At 41.8% G+C, this 25467-nt stretch overlaps 1 protein-coding gene across 1 annotated transcript; it reads right to left on the bottom strand.

Annotated features, from left to right (window-relative positions):
• Window positions 1-1200: 1200 nt before the first annotated feature.
• Window positions 1201-24551, bottom strand: LOC139214341 (phosphatase and actin regulator 1-like). The gene is made up of 12 exons (XM_070845172.1): window positions 24233-24551; window positions 21303-21467; window positions 14288-14368; window positions 12005-12208; window positions 11152-11497; window positions 9571-9770; window positions 8537-8693; window positions 5177-5232; window positions 4084-4145; window positions 3168-3312; window positions 1891-1963; window positions 1201-1722 (listed from the first exon to the last, which is right to left on the bottom strand). The coding sequence occupies exons 1-12, from the start codon at window positions 24510-24512 to the stop codon at window positions 1707-1709; spliced, it is 1785 nt and encodes a 594-aa protein (XP_070701273.1). The 5' UTR covers window positions 24513-24551; the 3' UTR covers window positions 1201-1706.
• Window positions 24552-25467: the final 916 nt, after the last annotated feature.

Genomic DNA, 25467 nt, shown 5'->3' with positions numbered 1-25467 from the left:
AATACTGGTGTAGGATCAGTGATCTGGTAACAAGACCGTTGAAGTGAAGAAACAAAATGGTCACAGATCAGAAATTCAACAATATTTAAACACACTTGGGCCCTGATCTTAAAAACAGTGACCACTGTAAAGCCAAACTCTTAACAGTGCAAAGGATTTTGACAATAAAAATTTAAAAATCCTGACTCAATGAATTTACTAAAACCTGTACTCGTGTTTCAAAATTGAGGTTGCATCATCATGTTCAATTACAGATCTGAGACTGAGTCAAATCTTGTCCGAATGTGTTGGTAAGCTGTTAGAGAGGCAGATGTTTTTGTCGGCTCAGTCGAGAAAAATGCGGAAAAAGTCCTCCTGATTAAAGCCTTTTCTAAAGTAAAGTATAAAAGAAATTAAAACCCTGAAGTGAGGTGTAGTGTATAAGCACAGTAAAAAAAATGGTGGGGAATTCACCTGTAGTTTAACCATTTCTCTACAAACAACAGATATTGCTTGGTCAAAAGCTTAGAATGTCATGAGTATAAAAGTAAAGTGTATAATACAATGCATATTATGAGCAAACATCATTAAACACACTGGTGCAAACACAAAAATGTAAGCTGCTAACAACGGGGTGAGCCAGCTCTTGGTACTCACTCACTCAAAAGAGCTGAAAAACATGTAAATTAATAATTTATGATCCAAGTGCCGCTATCAAAAACAATCAAAAACTGACAAAAAAAATAAAGTAATAACAAAACGGATAATTGTTGCTCATGCTGGAACCAGAATATATCTGCCAGCTGCAATTTTTACGTTAAATTCATAAGATTGTGACATGAATGAAACTTGGTCAAGCATTATTCTTCTTTAAATGTAACTTTCCTTTCTCAGTATAAACAAAATGTACATTTGGAGAGAGCGGAGGTATCGTCCAAACTCTCAAATTCACAGTTAGCAATTAGATGTCAACATTGTCGGTACAATGAGAATTGCACAAATGAGGGAACAAGAAAAGTCTGGACTACATAGAAATGACACAAAGGGGACTCTAGGGGGTGCTATAGCCTCGGAAAAGCAGAAGGGCAAAAAAAAAAAAAAAAATTGCACATGATTCTAATGTTGGTTGGACCCCTCCCTCGCTCCTGTGTGCCCGTCTGAGCCGTTTCCAAAGTCCCAGCAGGTGCAGTAAAGATGGAGCTCCTGCTGATATAGTGAGCTCAGAACAGCCAACCCTGCCTCCGCGCACAGAGCTGTCCATAAGGGCTAGAGGAGTCCGGAGCGGCAGCATAATAAAGAAGAGGGATAAAAACATGTCCACTGAGACAAGTCCATGGGTGTTATTGACAAACCAAGGTACAGTTGCCCTCGGTAGATGTTGAAAGTGTCAATCAATTGCAAACAAAAAAAAACTCTCCTGCTGTCCAATTGCCTCAGAACTGAGCGCCTGCCTGAGAGCTCAGCAGAGAGGTTTAAAGAGACAGTCGAGCAAATTCCAAAGAGGGGCGATGTGAATCAACTGGAGTCATTATGTGCTACTACAGTGGATGGAGTAGTGGGTGTCTGCATCTTGGAGCGTAGTACCGACTCAGTTGTGTGGGTCTTGAGAAGGCATTTCAGAAGACATGGCCTTATTGTAGAAACGGGCACCATTTTACTGTCCAGCACTTAAGGTTCTCAGTGGAGGAGAGCGCCGGTGCGGCACTGCTCGAGACAGTGGCGGTCTACTATGGTCTGTGAAACCTAAAAGACGAACAGAAAAAGGATTGTTTCAAACATTTCATCACATTTCATCACCGCAGCCAGAGCTCACTGCACTGCCTCTAGCATGTGAATAGCTCCAGCTGAACGCAAACTGATATTAAAGACGAATGCACGGTCACATGCGAATGACTGGATTCTGCACATTACCTGGTTAAATGGCGACTTGACTCGTGCACCTCCATCTCATTGCTCTTGAAATCGTTGAGTTCCTTCCGTATAGCTGCCTGCAGAGGACAAACAAGAAGGAAATTTGAGAAAAGATGCAAAGACTTAGTACACATATTGCAGCCTCTGAGCCCTCTACCTCCTTTTTAGCATGCTTCATGCATCATTTAGGCTTAACTTGAGGCAATGAATGATTCTGCTGATTCTCCTCTCACATCACAAGAGCCCTCAATTTCCTCTTCGTGAGACATCTAAGAGCATGAACAATAATATACAATGTGTTGCTAGTCTACTCGGGTAGCCGGCTTGTGTTTTAATTATAATGAAGTGGCGATACCATGAATTTTTATGGATAAGAAACACATATAGACTTTCCTGGAAGGTTTTTAAAGGCAAACCAAAGCCGTTTCTGATTCATTTAGTTATGCACATTCACATTTGGGACAAAGCCCAGTGAATCATGGATTTTAAGTAGCGCCACTGGAGCAGTGGAGGACTGAGTGTCTTGCCCAAGGGCATGGATGATTGCAAAGAGATTCCAGAAGTGGGAACGAGTTTAAGTTCCTGGAGATAAAATGGAGTGCTGTGCCTTTTTTTTTTTTTTTTTTAATAACCCTACACCTTCTTTAAAATGTCATCTGTGACAGCAACACAGCCAGGTGATGTCATTGCTTTTGCTATTCAACTTGACTAAAGGCGACGTCTACAGCCTAAGGGAGGATGCGCCTGCGACAGGAGAACAAACAATATTCAAATCCGTGCTAGATGGTAGAAACGGGGAAAAAAAAAAAAAGTCAGCGGAGCAGTGCTGTGACTAAGGTGTCCCGAGGCACTGCTTGTCCATTATGCTCTTATGTAAGGGGAGTTGTTGCATAATCAAAACGCCGAATCCCCGTGATTTTCACATGAGTGGTCCTCAGGTGTGACCTGGCGTGTTCAGAACCGCACATCGTCAAAGTAGGGGAGGCGGCATCGCTGCTCCGCGAAATCAAGAACTCATTAAAAGTCAGAAGCGTGGACCGTTGGGCAGTGAGCAGCAGGAGTGCTCCAGGGTGTTTACTCACAAAGGGGAGCCAAACAGCTGAGGTGGAACTTGTCGTAACAAGAAACGAACGCATTCTCGAACCGTTACTCTCCTGCGCTATGGTTGCGTCATACGAGGCACAGAGGGGTAGAGGGGAGCACGACGGTATTTGAAGAATTTTGAAAGCAACCAGAGAGGAATCTTGAGATTATTAAAAGATTAGTGGAAGTGATACTGGCCTTGTCAGCTGCTGTGAGCCGGGTCCAGGGCTTATCTGCCCGTCTGTCATAGTCCTGTGCATCAGACACCTCCACGTAGTCACTGAATCGGATGAGAATTTTGGCCTGTCTCAGTTCCTCTACAGTGGGCCTCTGGCTCAGCTGGAACAAGAGCAGAAAACAAAAAAAAGAGTTGGAGGACAGAAAACTAGGCAAAGTATTACTCGTCGTCACAGGTAACAGCCTCTCAAAAGGTGCTTGTATATTTAAACCCTTACAGTAAGATTTGGAAAGAAAGTATTTCTGAAGCAGGTGCATCAGAGAGGAGTTCAATATCACACTGTTCAGGCATTCAGGATATTTAGCAAATTCCTTTTCAGTTCCTGCAGATCTTCTTTAGAATACAAATTCCTTATTGAAGTTACAAGGAACAGACTAGTTACTTTGAACCACTGGTTAGTGTCACAGTGTACAGCTGAAGAAAAGCATGTGGAGATAGTCCTAGGATTAGCATGTTGTTTTAAACACAAAGCTGCAGCTGTGAGGTTTCTATATTGTATACAAAAAGCCATGTGATGCACACAATACTCCCCCCCAACAGCTGTGAGATTTTTGTTTTGAGCAGTATGTCTGCAGGTGAGCAGAAAGTGCTATAATTTAATTGAAAGTGATGGGAACATGCTCAACACCTCCCTATGGGGTCGAAGCATTTGGCAGCCAACATGCTGAAGGGCCAAGGGCAACAAGGGCATCAGTGTCTCCTGGGGGCGCCCTGAGAACTACAGTACAATAACAGACCCATAACAAACTAGATTCTTATTTCTCACTGCCGACGAGCTGCTGTGACAGCGTTTGTTTATCCTGACCAACAATTTACCCCCCTCATAATGCTTAGTGAACCAGTTTGCACCTTTGGAGCTATTTTGAACTCACCTTTCGTGTTAGCCTTCGTTTTATCTCCCTCTTCTCCTCCATTTCCTCTTGCTCATTGCGAGCTGTAGAGAGTAAGAGGATGAGAGTTATACTGCGAGTGCAGGCACATGCCAACATTGGACTGTATACAAAATGTTTAGAAATGACTGACAGGGGAACAAACATCCCATTTGCATAATCTGGCTCATTAGATTCAAGTTTCTTAAAGCTGGAAATAGTTCATTGGCTGTTTAATACTATTAGGAATGGGTATCTGGGGAGAATGATTGCTTTGTTCCTTTCAAGTTGTCCCAAGGGTTTTTGGTCCATGTTTATGATCAAATGATCAAACTATTTAAGAAATTTGCTGATCACGTTAAGTTCTTGCAGTTTCCAAAAATCCATCCACGTGTTGTACAATATCTTCAAAGTCAATCAGAGAGACAAAAACCCCTCAGCTCAGAGGAGCAAGTTAGAAGAAAAGACAAAAGTAAATAGGAAGCATACTGGGACACTGCTCTTGTTTGCCAAAGCTTAAGCAGTCAAACTGCATTTGTGAACACATACTGTATCTATAGTCTCTTTACAGTTTTGGATTCCAGACTGCATCTCTCCTGACAACAAAGCCCGGTTTGTTTAACCTTGGTACTGTATGCGTCTCAGTGATGGGGAGGACATGACTTGTCACTCGTGAATTCTTAGACTTTGTATTTTCCTTCTGCATTCTGCCAATCATGCAGGAGCCTCTAGGAGAGCAGGAACTGCTGGGTAAATCAGTCTTTGATGTGAGAGCCGCAGAGTCCCAGGCAACAGAACTGCTTCTCTCTGATACTGCATGTGTTTGAGCTAAGAAAGCAGTCTCCCTGGACATGACTCCTCAGGGAGCCCTGCTGCCTGCCTGCCTCACATGAAAAAGCATACCAAGGAGGAATAAAGGGAGAGATGTATGCCACTAGCTTTCACATAACTAGGTCCCTCAAATCACCACGCTGCTCTATATGAAGCCTGCATGCACAAAAGGCTGCTGCAGATACGGACTCAGGACGTTTTGTCACATTTTTGTTCAACTCTTCGCACACAGATTATGGTAAATAAATGAGTTTAAGACACTCACGTTTGAGGATGTTCCTCTGCTCCAGCTCCTCCGCTGTGGGTCTCTGGCTCAAGCGTCTGTTTAGAAACATGCACCAATGGTCAACACATCATCACAGGCAAAAGGACAGCAAGGCAACACCGAATTAATAAGGGCAAAAGTTCCTAATGCAAATAAACCTACTTTGTCATCAATTGCCATTTTCCAAAGTGAAATCTACGCAAACATTTCACCCACACTTTGGTAATACACAGTGTACAGATTATAGAAAGCTGCTCACTTTAGACTTTTCTTCCCTACATTTTGTCCAGCATTCCTTTCACTGCTTTGACAACAACTCCCAGCAAGGTTGTCTTATTGACATTTTGACTCAGAGCACGAGTACTTTTACAACCGACAGCCCTGAGCTTTAGAGTAATACTCCATACTGAGTTGAATATACATACACTCAATGCTTCTTTACTTCCAGTACAACTAATTTATGATTTCAATGTTGTTTTTGCACAATTAAAAGATTCGCATTTTATTTTAGTTTTTGGCCCATGAAACCTTGACAGGTGCACTTCCCAAATATTCCGGCAGCCATGATCACCAACCCCTCTCTTTCAATTGCATGGCTGCATGATAATACATTGGTGCAATGCAGGGAAGAAGGTCTGTAAAAGCCAGCTATTACTGAAGACTCAGCTCTCCCTTCATGCTGAATAAGGCGAAGGGGCCTATGACAGTCAGCCACTTGAAACGTTTCAAAACTCAAGACAGCTAAAACTGTTTTAAAAAAAGAAAAAAAAAAAGACCATACTACACACACACAAAGCTACGTGGAACATGACAGTCAGGTGCTGTCCCTATCACAGTATCTTCTCTGTAGCATCTGAAGAGGTACATTTTGCACAGATTATTTCCAATTTCCTCAATTTGTAAGTGGCTGAAATGACTAAGAAACCCAAAGGCAATCTCCGAGAGGTCACTCTAAGTGCTTTCAACTGGGGACTCTTATTATAGCACTGTGTCAGGACCCTGCGGCAGTAGACCTAACTATAGGCACTGGATCAATGATTGTCCCCATCTCGTTGGATCTGACAGCCATCTGGAACTGCTCGCCCTGTTCGCTATTGTATGCGAAGGTCTGTGCCCAGACTGGCTTGTCTCATCTCATCTTGTGTCATTTCTTCTCCCACTAGAGGGAAAAGGGAAGACACTGAATCTTAGACTATCATGACAGCATTAAAACGCAGCGACTGTAAATAAATATGCTCAGGCTACTCAACAAACATCCATATGGATGTTCCTTCCCAAATAATTTCTATCACAACCAGGTTTATTTCAGGGCACCGTCAAGATCAATTAAGTGCTTGTCTGCCTGTTCTGTGCAATATGAAGACTAAAGACACGAGCATAATGAGATTATATGAGGAGCTAAACAAGGTTTTATGAAGTGGCTAGTATGAACAATAATTTGTTCAACGCTGCTCTAATATTATATTTTTATATTAACAATGGATCTAATTGCTATGTAGAATGGGACAGGCGTCACCCATAATGACAAACAAATCATAAAACTCAGCAGCTACAGAGCAGCTTTCCGCTCACTGTTTTGATTTTCAAGCCAACAACTTGTTTTGGGTCATTCTCACTACTCTCCTCAGCCTCACCGTTTCCAGTGAAAAAGCTCTGATAAACTGACTGCCCACCACCAAGTGGCTTACAGACAATGTTAGCAACTAGCAAAAGGTCATATAGTGGAACATTTTGCAGTTGAAGAGCCAGTGGTTGGTGGAGACCAAAACAAAGCTTAAAGTAGTCAGACGGTTATTGAATAACTTCTAAGGAATAGTTAAACATTTCTGAAATACATTTGTTTGCTTTTTTGGAGTCTGCTGGTGTCTTGGAAACCTCACAATGAAGACAAGATTCCAGCCAAGAAATAGTCTCTCACATACAGCTTCATATTTAACTGAGAGACACGAGAGTGGCATCAATCTTCTCATCTAAGTCTCAGCAACAAAGCAAATAAACACATTTCCCCAAATCTCAAACTATTCCTTTAAAAGACATAAACTATGCGATTCATAAAAACATATTAAAAGCAAGCAAGAATCACAAACAATAAGTCAAAGATGCAGCTGTGTTTTATCAACTTCCTCAAGGGTAAAAGCTGTTCCCTTCCTTTCGGTTTTCACTCTGGCGATAGAGGGTCTCCAGAGTTTTCCCAGTGAATCAGGTCAATAGAAGTATGTTGAGGTCAGCTTGCCCTAGAATAGCATCATCATAATCAATTCAAATTGGCCTGACACAAGCAACAACAGTACGGGACACAATACTCGGGGATAAAAAGGCATGAAATTAGGAATTGTGTATCAGATGACACTGTGCAAAGGACACTGTGACAGAGCTTTTTGGGAACATGACAACTAAGCAGGCAGGCCTTCTGGGAACAGGCGCTGTGTTCCAATCACAGTAGGGAATAGTGACTTGTGTGCCAATGTCTCTAGATAACACTCTATCCCTTCCTTGCAAGCATATTTCCCACATCTCGTATATTATTAGTCTTTCCGGGCTTTCACTTGTACCCTTACACTTGGCAGCATTCTCCTCTCAACACATCATTATACCCCCTTCATTCAGACAGGCAAGTCATGTTCAAAGAGAAGAGTGAAATCAAATGAGGCTTGTGATCCAGTAGGGAAAAAACATTATGTCGTTTGATCTGTTCAATTACTAGAACTCACATTTATGATCTCAACATATGTATACAAATGTCTGTCATTTGTACACTAGTGCACTAGCGTACAGTGCATGTGTGTGTAAACTGCTGGTATGAAATGGCTTGCGTGGTGCTGCTGTGTGGAGGAGTCGGGTGGAGATAGTTTGGCACATGCATCACCGTGGTGATTCAGTCAGCGAGGGAGGAAGTCAGGCAGGAGGAAGAAAGAGGAGAGAGCGAATGAGAGAGCGCTAGAGAGAAGACAAGAGAAGAAAAAAAAAAAAAAAAAAGAGTTGGGGGGGTGATGCATCACTGAAATTAGGTCAGCTCCATTTTCAGAGCTTCATTTTAACGAGATAAAGCGTTTATCCTTATCGGATGTTGAAAAGGAAGAAATGAAAGGATATAAGAGTGTTTCAATAGAAAAAAGTCTCGCATTTGCAACGGCTCTGGACTGAGTCACAGTTTTATCAGCCAGGATTTTGGCCATCGTCAATCCAAAGTAAGACAAAATGCTCGGCTTGGCTGAGACGAGTCAGTGCCGTTTCCTAGCAGCTGTTGTTGAGTTAGTTACAGCAACAGCAACCAGGTTTGCTGAAAATATTTGGCCCATAAATTGTGCATGTGTGTAAATGTATTCCAGTTTAAAAATGCATGTGTAGAACATGTCGCACCTTGTGAGTTTGGTGCCTATCAGCTGCCTTGACTCCAGTCTCTCCTCATCTGTCTGCATGGGCAGGATGTTTTTCTCCTCCAGCTCTCTTTTCGATGGACGGTTACTCAGCTTGATGGCCAGAGAGTCTTTCCTCAGCACCTTCTGAGCCAGGGTACCTAAAGCCAAACACCATGGTCAAACATGAGAGGAGCTGCAGGCATGAAGCATATATCCGGGGCCTCAATAATGAAAATGATCTGAGAGATACAGTAGAATGAAGATTATTGCTGGGATTTGCACGACACAAACAAAGATAATAGTTAAATATATATGACATTCAAATATAAATAAGAATGTAAATAGGTGTAAAATCTTTGTTGTTTTTATTTAATGGTTTTGATGCTGAGATTTAAATAGTTGCAACATGTTTGAAGCAGGTCCAAATACATGAATATTATTGCTATACTGGTCTGAACTATGGTGATTTGACTAGTTACCCTAAGACATAGATTTGGAAAAACAAGTTTCTAAATCAAGTCTCCTGTACATTTAATTATGACTCACACCTTCAATGCCCCTTAAAATCATGATGAGACATACTCAACAATTCCATCACACATGGCCAATCACAACCTTTAAAAACTCCCAACATGCTCCCATGTGAAAACGAGGACCCGGTGTCAAAGACACATGCCACTTTGCCCAGTTCAGCAGTTAAGCAAAGAGGCTGCGAGAGGAAGCGTTTCCATGGGTGCATGACTCTGTGAACCTAATTTTGGCTCCGTTCTGAAGGTCAAACTACATCTGAGTTCCAGGAGCCTTGGGGTGAAGCCAGCAGTACTGTCGATCAGGATTAGTCAAGCAAATGTGTCATCATATCTGTAAACATGCTGCTCTTACCAACAAAATAGACAAAGATAGTTTTCCTGCAAAGACAATGTTTTTTTTCCCCCCCATTCTGCATAACCTGTCTTTATCTTTGAAAACAGATCTGCAATTTTCTGTTTATTTGTGCAGTTTAAACATTTAAGACGGTCAACGGCTGCCACTCACTTGTAAATATGGAGTCGTCGTCTTCGTCGTCGTCCTCGTCATCATCCACATCATCGTCCTCGTCCTTGTACATGCTGGGCAGATCTTCATAGTCAGACTCGTTAGGCATGTTCTCCTTGTCGTCCTCATAGTCAATGATCACAGACGGCACTTCTCTCCTGTCCAGGGGAACACACTGACCACCACCGTGCAATGCAGAGCTAGTGGAGTGAAAGGGACCAAATCTTGGCATTAATATAATCGGTCATTGTTATGGCTTTACCATTTGGCCATGCCATTTGGCCTTGCTAAGAGGATGAGCCTGCCCACCCCATCCAACAGTGAAGGCAAAAATCCGGTTTATATGGGAAGCCTCATGTTTCAAGCCTAACTCTGTATTATCTTTTTAAAGTCGGCAAATATTGTTTATGGCATAGTATTACTGAAACAATAACCCTCATAAACCTTCTCAAACCAGAAAAAGGAGGCAATTTCAAACAAGGGGCTTCTGGCACATAGTCTAACGGTGGCTTAGTGGAATTTTAATCAAAGCATAGAGGGAGGAGAGATGTAGAACTCCAGCTGAATGAAACTGGAGTACAACGATACTGAATACACAACTACAATCCTGTGCAGTCCTACGCAATGCCATGCAATCCTCTGAACGACGCAGAGGAAAAGAGTAACTGATTATACAACTTGTATAATTCAAAACAACGTGAGAGAAATAAACTTTGAGAAGTCATCATTTCAAGGCAAGTGCTAACTGGTGACATATCTGATAGATTGATTAATCACGGTCTAGTTGGAGCTTCTTATGATGAGCCAGTGTTGCGTAACCATTTTCAAGCTTTCAGACTAATTGTGAGCAATGTCGGGACCATTACTTTCTTATCCCTCCCAAATGGCTTTGGTGAAAAAGAGATCCTAATGTAAGAGGTTATATAATGTCCAATCCGCAATCCTGTCCCTTTTCTCAAAACATGAAGAAACGCATCTCTTGCAAAGAGCAGCTGGTCATGTTATGTCAGGCCAACTGCTGGAGGGACGCCTACTCCATGAGCCTGTGCCCACACATACACACATTTACTTTAAAATTAGGCCATGCTGCCCTATGAGGCAGTGTGCCGATTTAGACCTGTGCACCAGCACTACATGGCAGGACGTGACCTCAATAACACCACGGTTTTATTTGAGTAGCGGACAAGTCGCCACAAAAACAAGACCTAATAAACAGGACGCTCTGTGCTCATTATAATGCCTTTTTTTCTGTAATTACACAGATTAGCAGTGTTTTGGCAACAAATATGACCAACAGTAGAATTTTATTGCAAAAAACCTCAAATAGGAGAAAGTAATTCTTTATAAAAGCAAACATGTTGTCACTGGCAACCATTTGGGCATATCAATATTAAGCTATAACTTTCATGCGAGATTTTATAACATGAAAAAGACACATTTAATTCCCGAAAGTTTTGTCAAAACCAAGATATTATGTGTGATGTACAGACAGACAGGTAAATAGAGGCAGATCCATAATCCATTCCTTCCTTCACTGGAGGACAATCAGATTTAAAGCCCTGAACACTGATGCTTACTGACCTTTCAAACCTCTGCATGGACAGCGCTAGGGTTTTATTGAGCTCCTCGATGATGCGGCTGGGCGCATGTAAGCTGCCGTACTGAAGCTGGAGCGGGTGACCGTGGCTCTGGTGCAGACTGGACAGAGCGGCAAGCTGAGAGGGCAGCAAGGTGCCGTGGTGGAGGGTCATGCCCTGGGAAGGGCCGCACTTTTGGGAGAGAACGCTGAGGGGATTGGGCGATGGAGAAGGGGAGTTGGAGGAGTCCAGCCCCCCTGGAGGCACACAAATCATCACTTTCTTGGGAGGCAGAGGTGGGGAGTGCTTTCCCCCGGGCATACAGGGCAACTTCATTGGCTGGCAAGAATCTGAAGAGAAACAAAACAAGTATAACAGGACAGAGAGAATGATTACTGAACATTTCTCGTGCATAACTTTAGTTATAACTGAGTTTATATATTGCATCCACTACACTCTGCTGGAGCAGACAGATAAACAGAGCTCATGGACAATCAGACATAGCACAGACGTCAGTACAGAGTGGTGGGAATTAAGCCAGGGTAATGCCACTTCCCTCGGACTGACAGATTGACAATGACAGAGAGAGCCCAGCTGACCAAACCACAGGAGAATTTAATGAGACTACTATAATCCCGTGCACATGTTTGGCAACGCAGGTAGGGTTTAAAGCAACAGCAGTCATGGCGCACTTGTCAAAACAAGTACTCTGTATTTATTGTGAGAATACACAGCGACACCATAGCGAAATAAATACCAATAATGTGCATAGTGAGAATAAGGTTACAAACAATATTGTATATTTGTTTGGAAAAGAGGAAAATCAAGTGAGTAGAGTAATATAAACTACTACTGACCTGTGCTATGGTTTGGGATCCTAGAGAAAGGCTTTGGAGGGAGAGCAGGAGGCTGCTTGTGGTAGAGCGGCGGCTTGACGGGGTTATCCTGCAGGTCACCTGGGTAAGTGACAGATTTCTTGCTGGACAGGACCATAGATGACTTAAGAGAGGGCTCCTGAGTGCAGATGCCGCCATCCATCGAGGATCGAAACTCAACGGTTGCTAAACACAAGAAAATAACACTCTGACAAGCATCCAAAATGTGTTTGACTGCTGAAGAAAGACACTTTCCCAAGAAGACTGTTCAAACAAAGTTTAAAGTGAATTCAGTGAATTTTTGAGAATGAAAGACAATGGGGGACGATTCAGGATGCTAAGACTGTTTAACAACCCAAGAGCCTTTTATCAACACAAACCAGACCAAGACTTGACAGAACTTTTGCTTTTTTAATTCTTTCACAGCGCAAAGCCATTTGATGGTTTTTGCATGATCACATTTTAAGGCTGACAGAGCAATTCACAGTGCTGCTCACATATTCCGACAAACAATGCGTTCATATTGGGAGCTCTCCCTTATTCCCAAATTTCATCTTGACAGACCAGTCTTTTAAACAAAAAAACTCAAGTACCCCTGTATGATTTAGGGTGTGAGGTTAGTCTCTAGACTGTTTAACATTCAGAAAGTTTTCAAGGGGATTTTTTTTTTACTGTTTTTTCTGCTATTATCTCAGGATATTGAAGTCGTCCTTGAAACTAACTATCTTACAGATACACTTTCAAAGGCCCTCATTTTCAAGCATCTCCATGTAGATAGGATCTGATAGTATCTTTAAATTTAGCCTCTAATATGGCAGATTTACCCTTTAATTCTAAACTAGACTAGTGTGAGGGTTCAGGGTAAATCCAAGCTAACAGAGTGCTGGTCAAACATGTTGGCCATTTATAATACAGGAGCCAATCAGATAAAAGGTTCACAAGTTTTTGCCAAATATGGGATTTCTTTTCTCTTTAATACATTTCTATTTTTGCCTCTACAAATCTACGTCTATTTTGAGCATGCAATTTTGTTATGCATCTTATACATCAAGGGGATGTCAGCGCTGATGAATTAATACCGCTTTCATAGACGTAAATGTAAAAATAACCACTGCTGATCTATCAAGCTGTGCACAGAAGCTTTTTTGATTGTGGAAACTAGGTTGTCACTGGGCAGGAGAATTGAACACACTCGGCCTCATTAATATGCATTCTAAGGAGTGGCACAGTTATTGGACAAAAATAGAGGAGTTACTGAGCTGGACAGTATGTATGCTTAAGGTGCACCATTATGCGCCCCCGCCCACTGTCTCTTCTCCTCCGTCCCTTTCAGGTTTCCACTACTTACTGGAGGCCAGAGGAGGCCTCTGCCCAAACAAAGCAGTCTACTTGATCCTTGGGTTTTTGGTTCTTATTGACTCTAGTTTTATGATTGTTTCTTTTAAGGATGGAGGTCTGGAAGTTCAGTTTTCATGGTATTGTTTATTTGTCACTGTCCTCAGGCCCATTGTGTGGTTGGCCAATTTGTTTGTTCGGTTTGGCCAGACCTCCAGACTCCCTTAGCTTTGGTTAAACTTGGTGATTTGTGCTAATAAATTCTTTTTGTTTGTTGATTTGACTTCGGGTATCGTTCTCCTTATGTGTTGCAGGTCATTGTGGGTGAGCCAAATGATTTTTTTCTTGGGGCCGTTACATGCGCATAATGCTCCAAGTCAGGGAGAAGTGGCTTACATTATGGGATTCCAATATCTCATCACCGGTGCTCGATTTAGTTTGCAAGATTTTTATCTAGCTTTGACATCAAAAAGTATTCTTATTTATTGAACACCGTTCAAAAACGTCCTAAATAAAATATGAAAAAAGCTGCGCATTTCCTCATTTGCACTGTTCACATCTTGGCAAGAGTCTTGGACTTTCTCACAGCTTCACCAACTTTGTTTTTGATGTCCTGAGGCATAGAGTACCCTGCTGTCAGGCTCAAATATATTCTCTAGCTTCACATATGCTGTATCTAAGCCACATCAAATCAAGATCAAAGAGTTTATAAAAGCCTACAAAATTTCTATAATGAAAGATTATATCTCTAGATGCCCCGTGCCAAATCTTAAAGAGTGCACTTCAGAGACTACTGATTAATGAGGAGATGAATAACTGCAGACCTTACAGTTTAAGGCACCACTTCCACCCTTCTTACAGTTTCTACTTAGAACCGAAACCATTTCCATTTCTGTCAAATCAGACTGTAACTGTATCACATCAGCTCACCTTTTTCAAAGATCTCTTTCAGCACTCCTCTCTTGATCAACTCATCTCTGCTCTGTCGCATTGACATCTTCCTCTCCAAAGCTGAGGGGGTAAAGGAGAATAATGTTATAGTCATTTTCATTTCATATCATCCCAGTTGGTCTGGTAACTTTAATAACAGGGCTTTTTTTTTTTGGATTGTTAGAACCATCTTAAAACTTTTTGATCAAAATAAAAAAAAACAGGGCAAGCTTTATTCTACATTTTCTTACTGTCAACAAATAAAAGACCAAACAATGGCTTTCCTAATCTGTCTGTAGCAGTCATAGCTTTAGTTGGAACAAATGAGTTTGAGCCTGAGCTTTTTAAAAACAAGTCCCAAATCTATACTATTGTTTGAAATTACTTCCTTAAAAAGCTGGGCCCTGTAACTTTTAGCAAACGTTGTTCAAACGTGAGTAAATAGTGAAATTGCTAGGGAAATTGCTGAAATTGCTATTACTATTTTTAGCTGCGGATTAATACATGTTAGGTGGGTTATTCATAACAGGAGGGTGATATGTGTGCAATTGACTCAAAATAAACTACAGTGCCCTTGTTCATTGTAATGAAGAAAAATGTCACATAGTACAACCATGTTACTCACTGATGTATTTTCTATTCTTTTTGGACATATGGAGGTATATGGCAATATCAAAATATATCATGCTTTGGCTAGACAGGCTATAATCATTACCAGGATCAGTTCATTGTTGCTTTTTTGTCTTTTTATCGAAATTGACAAGAAAAATATAGCCCATCACTAAACTTATATCCTTTAAGTAAATGCATTTCTTTTTGTTTAACCTGAACATCATTGCATCTAAAGTATGTCATTGGTCTTTATGTGTAATGGTACGTTTTGATCTTTTCTCTGATAAAAGCATTCCAAGCAATTTTAGCTGAATATCGTATTATCGTATCGTATTAAAACCCTGGATTTCATTGCAAAGATAACCTGTGAAAATGTGACTTCTCTTAAGCTTAAGAGCTGGGCCTTGATTAACAAAAGAGATAAAAGGATAGAGGAGAAATTCCACAACACTTCCCATAGTAATGCATTATGCACAAGAAAGCATGTCCTGCAGCTACTGCTTGCTTCTATTTTTAGCTTTAAAAGTTGAGGCACTTAACATCTTCTATCAGTAGGCTGAACAAAAGCAGTTAAAAATCATGTTAGCAATTTTCAAATCCACCCCTGCATAGAAACCAATTAGGAATTTGTGCAGAAATCTCCCTGCAGGTCAGAACAGTAGCTCCTGCTTAACAGGGAGATCACAGACTGTGCCATGTGTGCTTTACATATGACCCAGGAGTCCTGTCCCAGCTCTATCAGAGGGCGGTGTGTCCAATGCCAGTACATCTTCAGTGTGGATTCATGAAAATACTGACAGCTTGACCCATCTTTTCCCTGCTCATGGTCACAACACAGTGGATTTAAAACCCAACTGCTGGGAGTACAAAATTAAAAACACAAATGAGAGTCACACAAATGTCAGACGGGCAGGCCTCCGGGGCGGAAATTTGGATACTCTGTGCCTCAGTGTTCGAAAATACCCCGGCAGAGCAAGTTATCAGCAAACAGTACGCTCCATTATGCGTTCCTCCAGGGTACCAGATGTTCAATATCACTCCATACTTTAAAGGTTTTTTGAGGAGATGCCTGTTTAACATTAGCTCCAAGCCAGGAATTAGTTAAGCATTTTTTTGGTGGTGTGGGGAGGGTGAGAGGGGGGGGGGGGGGGGGTAGCCTTCGTGACCAAAATATCACCACTGTGTCACACAAAGAATCATCTCCACTGGAGCCCTATGAAGTCAACTGAAGAGTGTGAAATGAAAGGAAATTGTGCCATTGGTAGATGCTACTTGGAACGCTAATGCCGGCAGCTCCATCAAAAAAACGCCCCCAGAGGCAGTAAATTTAACATTAGGTCAAATACATCAAGGAGATAGCAAACAGACTTATCAAAGCTTTGATCCTGAATCAACAGAATCAGAGTGAATTCAGCCAGTTCATCAGATTGTGACCGTAAAGCACCACAGGCATCAGGAGCCACTCAAATCACACATTTTACTTCTCTGTACCTGTGCATTCTCAGCCTTCATTAAAATTTACAACAGTGCAGAAACTTGAGGTTTCTATTAATAACATCTGGCAGTTGAGCAGTACCTGGACAACGGAAAAAAAACCAAAAAACCCTGTGAGACTGTAAATTTGGGCAAAACTAGGACTCCGTGCACCTCAGCAGTCAATTTTCATAAACTTCCTACAACCCTCTTTAATTGACAACTGCGCTTTTGACTAATAATATTATCATGCGAGGATTTTTCCTTTTTTGGGGTGCACACTGATCAAACATGAAAATACGTGTTACAATAAGGTTCATATTTTCAGTCTCTATACCATCTCTTTTCATTACATACAAATCTGCCAATGACACTTCATTTTAATTATTTGGAAAAATATTATTTGTCAGCGTTTTAGTTGACAGACAAAATGTTCAGCAAAATTTCTTTAAAAACAAGCTCTTTGCCAGAGTGGGAAAACCCAGGGCTAAAGGTTGACGCTAGACTGGCAGTGCTGTAATATGTTCAGGGATTATACTGCAGTTTCATCCAAAATGAAAAGTAATTACTCAAAGCTTTATGACATAACTGCTATGCCATGGGATGTGCACAGTTACGCAATACCATTAATTCAAAAGCAATTGCGAGGATATGTCCTCAGATTTGACAGATATTTGTGCTCTCATTAAACAAAAGAAGAAGAAATTGATAGAGCAGAAGTGAGCACGGCAGTTGCTGCAATCGGCGAACATTGAGTCAGGAGTTAAAACGCTTTCTGGTCTGGCAACAACAACATTTTGTTTAATATTTAATGACTACGTTAATAGCACGCAAGAAGTGGAATTTCATGTTCGTTTCATCAGGAAGGTCCTGTGAGGGCAATAAAGAAAAAGAAAAAAAAAAAAGACATTCAGTGCATGCAAAAAACTGCCTCTCACAAAAAATCTTTAACTTTGATCCTGATTATGCCAGAATGACAATTCGTCAGCTGAAAGTTTGTAGGTACTATAGGCGTAAAAACACAATGCAAGTGCAATGCATGAGTATCAAACGCAGAAGCTGTCCTCTAAGTCACCTTGAATATCAACTCAGTTCTATTTCGGACAGTCCACCATGGCCCGAGTGGTGAGTGGCCCAACACCGCCACTCAATCTATACCAAGATGAGAAGATTCGACACTCATTGGGGAGACTCAGCTGAGAGCATATTAAATGAAACTGGCATATCTGAGTACAGCCCATATTGATCTGAGAACACTACACTTAGTTTTTTTAGAGAAAATATATTCCACTGCGAAGTGACCCAGATAGTCAGAACACATCCTACCAACCCTGAGGCTCAGTAGCTCAAAGTGCTAGCCAGCTTTTACCGAGGCAGCTCTCTCAGTCTGAGCCTCACAAAAACTGTATTAAAACTTCCATGGAGTCTTTTATCAATGAGGAGCTCAAGCGTTAAGGCTCACACGCCAAAAGCTTGGATATGGCTAAACGAGACCTTGACACACAGACAGGATACAGCAGGTTTGTAATGTAACATTTGTTTTTTTTTCCTTTTCATAGAGAGAACAATTTTCTTTTTAAAAATATGCAAATTAACACCATCAGTGCATTAAATGCCTTCTGTTCATTACAATATCTGCTAATTAATTGGATTAAAAATAAAAATTAAGATAACATCAGACTGCCACATTCATGTTCTTTTGATGAATCTCTGCCTACTGAGATCTCTTTGTGATAGCAGCTTGCTGTGAGACTGTACCGAGCACGATAAGACAGCGTGATAAGACACCCAACTGTCACGCCCTCCCTCCTTCCTTCCTGAGGTGAAGAGTACAGTTCCCCAGAGCTGGCCTTCATCTGCTTAATATCACAACACATTCATAATCCTCTACTGTGCTCAGTGTCCAATTATCTACGACAACATCTGCATACCCAGTGGCAGGTCTGCTCCCTGCTGACACAGGAAGCATAATCAACAGTGAGGCATCACAGTCAACTGCAGAGGGAAGAAGGCAGTATGTAGGGGCAGGGAAGTCCAAGATCATAGCAGTGCAGCGGGATTCGTGACTCTATACTTATTAAGAACTATGTCTCTAATGAGACGAATGTAAAGTGTTATTGTACAGAACATTTTCCCTGTTTGTTTAAGTAACAGGTTGACAAATGACCAACAATGCCCTCTGGAGATTTAAAAAAAAAAAAAGAAGTCCAAGCTTCCAGCTGATAAAGTTCGAGTACAATAAATTAAATCAGGTATTGGTCATTACTATAATATAATTATGTGGCAGCAGTTTTCTGTTAAAATGAGGTCATCCCTTCCCAGGCTTTAAGGATAGTACCAAACAGGCTGCTACCTTTAGCGCTGGCAAATTAAATGAGGGCAAATGCACAACGGCCTATGTGTGCAATGTTCCCTTTTAAAAACACAAATCAATAGTGGGGCTACAGGTCAACAATACGTCGATACGGTTTTTCATAGATTAGGTAAGCTGAATTCTGCTCCTCTAAATACCGCTCTCATCACAACAAAACACAACGACCACAAGTATGTAAATGATTACACTTTCTTGGAAAAGGTCCGATCATGAGCAAACTATTACGGAACGTCTTTCTTCAAGTAGTTAGTTATCAAATCACAGTTTCGCTCTAATCTCTATGTTAGAAAGCATCATTGAGCATGCCTGCTCGAAATCCACTCCACTCAGTTGTTACTTTATTATACAAACCAACAGATTTAGGCCTAATGCTTCAAACCACTGAATGAAACGTATATATTATGTGATACTTGGCCGACTAACAACAGGGTCACTGGAGATTTGAGCAGATGAATTTCAATTATGTAAACACATTACCCTCTATTTTACTATAGATAGACAAAATCAACAAATTCGACAATCCAAAGATGTTCTACAGCGTCTTTAAAGTAGCATTCAATCTTTTGGCCTCTTTGTGGCAGAACTACAAAAACATGATCATCATACATGTATGACATAAAGCTGAAAAGACTAACCGTGCCAATTGTTCCCATTTACACATCGAGCAGACACGGGACGTTGGCATTCACCTGCAGTCATGTCTCTGACCTGAAGAAAGCCCCTGATCTAGCTCTGTTTTGGTCTTCACCAACGTTTGAGGGAAATGTCTGCCTCTTCACCTGCTAAATGCTCCATTATGTTCACAGGCTCTGTCTATCAGCCGTTTCCTGCCGAGCTTTTTCACTGAAAACAGATACCTGCTACGGCTGGAATAGAGATCGATGAGAGAAACAAAACAAAAAGTGAAGCAAAACAGGTTTGTGTGGGCCAAAAAAAACCCTCAAACAATAGGCTTAAAAATGCTGAAATGCTCTAAAGAACAGTGGAGTTGGTGATTTGAGCCATTGTGTACATAAAAGTATTTATTAGTGCAGCTTTAAAGCGCAATGATGCATGTGTTGTCCTTGAACTACTTCCTGTCATTTAAATTCAATGCTCTGGCACATGCTTGTGTGACTTCTACCCTTCTGCTGCCTGCTGCACTAGTGCAGGCCACATTTTTATTTTGGGCTTTGAAAGTGGGTTTCAAGCTTCTTGCTGAAATTGATGCGACAGTGTGTGTGCAGTTGTAGTGGCGTCACTGCGGCTAAAGAACCTGCCTAAGCGTTGGAGCTGGATAGCACACCACCTACAGCTTGAAACAACACAGAAATTCCACTTAGAGGCCGCTCCAGTGAGATTTGCTGGTAGGTCATAATCCACCGTCATGCTGCTATCAAAAAGAATTGAATAGAACAATAGCAGCTACAGAATTATTTGGAGACAGCAGCATCATGCATACAAAGCAAGCGGTTGATGAAGAGATGAAGAGAGCCTTTTCACTCAACTGCAGTGTGCATTAACACCATTATAACGGAAAAAAAGCCTTCTTTGCTCAGCTCTTGATTATCGTCTTTCAGCACAACAGGTGCTGTTATCATAGAACATACATGAATGTACCAATGAACAGAAAACATCTCCATGATTGTTTCATCCATTACTGTCACACTCAAAAGACAGTAAATGATATAAAAAAAAAGAAAATCAAGCATCTAGCGCTAAAAAACAGATTTCATTAGCCCTTTTGTGTCTTACTAAAAATACCATTTAGTCCAGAGAGACTACTGAAGAGCCGGGGGGACCATGTTGGGGGAGATATACAAACTGCAGTAATAGTCCAGCTGAAATATCAACCAAAAAGTCAAATACATAGTTTGTGCTTGTGGGACGTGATGGAGAGGACAAACCATCACAATAATCCCTGTGATCATATTAGAGACTGACAAGATGGGCAGTAAGAGAGCAATGAGGCGGTCACAGCAAACATGATCAGACCAGACAGAGACTGATTCATTCATCAGATTCACACCTGGAAAATGCTAATTTTGATAATATTACTAAATCAGAACATCCTGTCCTGCTCAGGCTGGATCCAGGTCTCTCTCCAGTGCAATTGCTCACCTTCTACTAAAGTAAGAATCCTGCTTCCTACCCGCAAGACTCAGTCTGGCAAAGTGCTTCCTCCCGTCCACCAGGCTGACAGCAAATTCAGGATGTGTCAGCCAAGGAAAATAAATAAAGCTACATCTGAAGAGAGCATGTCCTTCACTCGCCCCTGACAACACTGGGCTGCAAGATCAAAGGAACTCTAAAGAGACCTCAAAACATGAAACTCCGACGCTGCACTTTTGCTGAATCAATTTGCCGCATTTTCAATCACCCTGGAGACTGAAATTTAATACATTTTTCTTTTGGCCAAAGGATATACCCTGAATAACTTTCCATAACCAGACAGGGTATAAAATAACAGGCATCATGGTTGTTTATGAGGTAGGTGGCACCTGCATGGCACATGTGTTTGTTATTATTAAATCAACATACTGTATAATTAAGAAGAAAAAAAAAAAAGTCATGTACCAGCAGAGGTCTGCTTGAACTTCTCGCTCTTCTTCTTCCTCCATTTCCAGGGCTTGAGGAGGCGTCCCAGAGTGGCAAACTTGCTCCGACGACGGATAGGTGGTGTGTGGGTGCCAGAGACCAAGGACTCAGAACGCATGGCGGCCAGCCTCTCTACTTCCTCAGCTGTAAGGGAGCAAAAAAGAAAAAAAAAAACCAACAAGGTTTAGGTGAGGATGCAGAGGAGGTGATATTCTGGTAACCTTACAGGAGAGGTAGCAGTGAATACAACAGACACTTTTGCTTACATTGATCCGAGCAGCAAGAATCGGTGCCAAGTGGCCTCCTGAATTCCCTAGTAACTGGATGAGGTTGAGAGAGGATAAACAAACCTGCATATCAGATAGCATTACGCAGGATACGCTCCGAGTCTAAACAGTTTGAGGCTGCATCACACTGAGCGGTTGGTATTAGCTTGCCAAAACACACTAAACAGACTGATAAGCACCTCATTAAGGGGAAATCTTTCTACTCCTCATCAAATATTCACAAGGCCCAACCCTGTAGACTTCTATGTACCGTTGGACATCAAAAGCAAAGAGTGTTCTGCATTTTATTCTAACACAAACTACTAGATGAAAAAGTGAATACATGTCATGTTAGAAAAATGCTGCAATCCTGGGATACAAATAGCCCCACTAGACACCAGGGCGCTCACTACCTGAGGCAAAAGTTGCCCGTGTGACCAGAAAACACAATGAAGTTCTAGTGTCAGTGCTTTTCAAACACAAATCTCTGACTCAAACAGACTCACCAGCTTGTGACCACATCTGAAAACTGTGAGCACAGCTAGAATAATCAACTATGATGCACCTTTTGGATACGGAGCTGTTTGTCTACCCAGAAAACTAGCACAGACATTTAAGTGACATTTAAGGGGTCTTTCAAAAGCAGTGTAAATGAAATAACATGCTCCGACTCAAACACCTAAATGCAGCCATCTTGCAAGAACAGGAAACAACTTTCTCATCTAAAATCATAACAGCGCTCACGAGACCATACAAATGGTTGGGATTTTTGAATATAATTTACCGTCTATACCTTTCCCTTCATTTCCATGCAGTATAAAAATCATGTCTGCTTTTATTTTTGTTAAACTTGCATCAGCATTTATGCGTGCACCAGCAACACTGGTCTCACATTGCCACATGTCAAGATTTCTGGCCTTGCAGGAGCAATGACGACCTCACCTTGGCAGCTTCAAGTCTCTGAAGAATGAACGGACACCAAAGCCCGACTATAAAAGTAGGAGAGATATTCAGAAATTACCAAACGGTCTTGTGGTCCCTTAAGTATGAACAGAGCAGCAGAGACACAGAGAAGGCCGGGCTTTCACGACTGGGTCTGGGTAACAGACTAGAGTCAGGATGTGTGAGGTGACCTCTAGCGCGGCGTATCGTGTCAGTTGTCCGTGTCACCACATTACATCAGATCATCACCCATGACATGCTGTCAGGGAATGTGCTGGTGGCTCATTTTTGAATAAATACATCACATTCATGATGTTTGCCAACACAGACATATCACTTTGCAGGCCAGTCACCTCCCTGGGGCTATTGGACGACAGCATGATAAATAATGTGACAGTAATGTAATGGAAATCAGTCCCACGGACCATCACTTGAATGCTCTGGTGCCTCAGAGCCAACCATCTTAGCAATCCTGCCACCACACCACTCTATAAATAGCCCTACAGTCAATGCTAATCGAATCCAGCAGAGATTCAAATGACTTCATTAGAGGTCCAAAAGCTAGATAAAGAGAGGGAGACAAGGATCCAAATCCAAACTGAGTAACATCCAAGAGCTAAGTAACAACCAGACTGTACGATAGAGAGATTCATGACACTTTTAGTAACTTAAATAAAAGAAAAACACTGCGCTGTAGGCTACAAATCCTCTGTTGTACACACGACTGAAATACACTGACAAAAGAAGCTGGAAAATAATTCAGTCAAAGTGATTTTGGTGCATCCTGTGATGAACCCCCTGAATATTTCTCTGTTTGTCTGTACTGCTGCATTTGATAATCCCTTTTTTTTTTTTAACAGAACAGTTTCAATGCAAAGTAAACACAGAACCAGGATGTCTACCATTCGAGCGCACGATGATGTAATTAATTACAATCTTGACCAAATCCTGGCAGGGGGAGGAACGACCTAAATCTGCAAAGGAAAAAGGGGAAAGGAGAAAATCCTCTTCCAAGTATCCAAAGAGTGATTAACATGTGGCGTTTAAGGCAATGGTGATCATTTCATAACATCAGACACATTTTCTATTCCATCTCATCATGATGTTTTGTGGAATCCACGTCCTCCACTACTGTAACCCAACACAGCACACTGGTGTGGCTGCTTTTTAATTAAAAACACTTGTTTGCATACCAAGATGGCTGAGTGATGATGTAATGACACTGAACTGGAAATGGCTTTGTGCAAACAGCCTGCACAGTTCCCTGCCGTTTTTTATTGACATCCATAGGCTAAATAGGTAAACTGAAGCAAACGCTTGAGCTCCCAGCATAATAAGAGCACTTCCTCTACAGATTTCTGTGGAGCAAACCAACAAGTAGCTACTCAAGCCGGAGCCCAACCCTGTGAAAGAAGTTCTGATCCAGTTGGAGGCAGTTTCCACAACAGCAACAGTGAATCACTGTCGTTTGGTGTTAGAGGTATACACTGACCTACTTTAGGACCCTAACAAGAGAATCTCATCATCACACAAACAGACACACGAAGGAGACGCAAAGCACATTCAATGCTGGAGCGCCAAACGCGCATAGGAGCCCAGAGGCATGGCAACCATCTCCCATCTAAAGAGGAGTGTATCCTGGATGGCGGTACCGCAGGGCTACTATGGCCGAAACCGCACAAGGCTCACGAGCCTACTCACCGTCCTGCGTGTCGTTCCCGCGACTGCAGTTGCTGCAAATGTGCTTGATCTCTTTCCCGATGTGACAGTGGATCGTAAAGGGCATGTTGTTGTTGTGGTGCGGATGCTGGCCGTGCCCTTTCTTGTTGCTGAGAGACATTATTTTGACCAGGCTGAACGCCTTTTTCTTAGGTTTCTCCACCGCCACGGGCGTGTATTCTCGGCACCCCGTGGTAAGCCAAGTGCCGTGCATGATGGTGGGCGCAGGATCCACCGTCGGGTAATTGGCCGCCTTGAACATCGGGGACGCGGAAACGGAGCCTCAGTGCGCGGTGTTACGACGGTGTGGGGCTTAATTTAAAGGGACATCAATTGAGTCGTACCTGACCTACAGCAGCAGCTTCCATCGACCCAAAAAAAACCCCCCAAAACCAGCCGCTTGTCTCTGCTGTACGCCCACACCTTTACCTGAGATCCCAGTACGTCCAGCTACTCGGTTGCGTAATACAAAAGTGACTGCTGCTGAGAAAAAGCACCGCTGCCAGATCCAAGCGAGCTAATAATAAAATTGAGGGTGAGTAGTGAATGGCAGTGACTACCTCTCCCTCCCAGAGCTGTAGACTGCAGTCGATTGTGGCTAATCCACGATTAGTGGAGCTGAGCAGTGAGGGCTTGTGATTGGCTGCACGATGCGCTCCTCTAATAGGCCAGTGTGGACGGAGGAAAAGTTGCACGTCTGATAATAGGATTCCAATAACTGTTTTTTTTTTTTTATATAAACAATTTATATTATATGACATACTCGTTCTGTAGTTGAAAACATTTGCTAAAGCCGCTACTAATACGTTTCACAAGCATAATATCTGTAAAAAGAGGGTTTTATGGTGTGTTTTTGGTCTAATCAACAGATTTATTATTTTATTATTGTAAATTAGTCTTGGTTCAACAGTCATCAAGTCAAAAAATCTAAAAAGGGAAAAGAGCCAAAAATTAGAAAATGTCCACCTCTAAAAGAGGCTGAAAGTACTTAAGATACTGTTACTGGTTTGGTTAAACTGATTTCCTTATGCAGGTCATTGTGAGCATTGACTGCAGATCTGTATGCAAGTAGTAATCAAGGAAGGGGACTGGACCTAAAATGGAGCCCTGTGGTACCTCAACGCTTAATGTGGACTTACATTTGTGGAGATTTTTCCATGTATGTCACCATGTTAGTGATACCAGTCAGATGCTTAAGACACTTGACTCAAAAGAGA

The sequence above is a fragment of the Pempheris klunzingeri genome, chromosome 15, assembly GCF_042242105.1.
Source record: "Pempheris klunzingeri isolate RE-2024b chromosome 15, fPemKlu1.hap1, whole genome shotgun sequence".
In the NCBI taxonomy this organism is placed as follows: Eukaryota; Metazoa; Chordata; class Actinopteri; order Acropomatiformes; family Pempheridae; genus Pempheris; species Pempheris klunzingeri.
The sequence above is the reverse complement of the archived record's forward strand: the minus strand, read 5'-3'. Positions and strand labels throughout refer to the sequence as shown.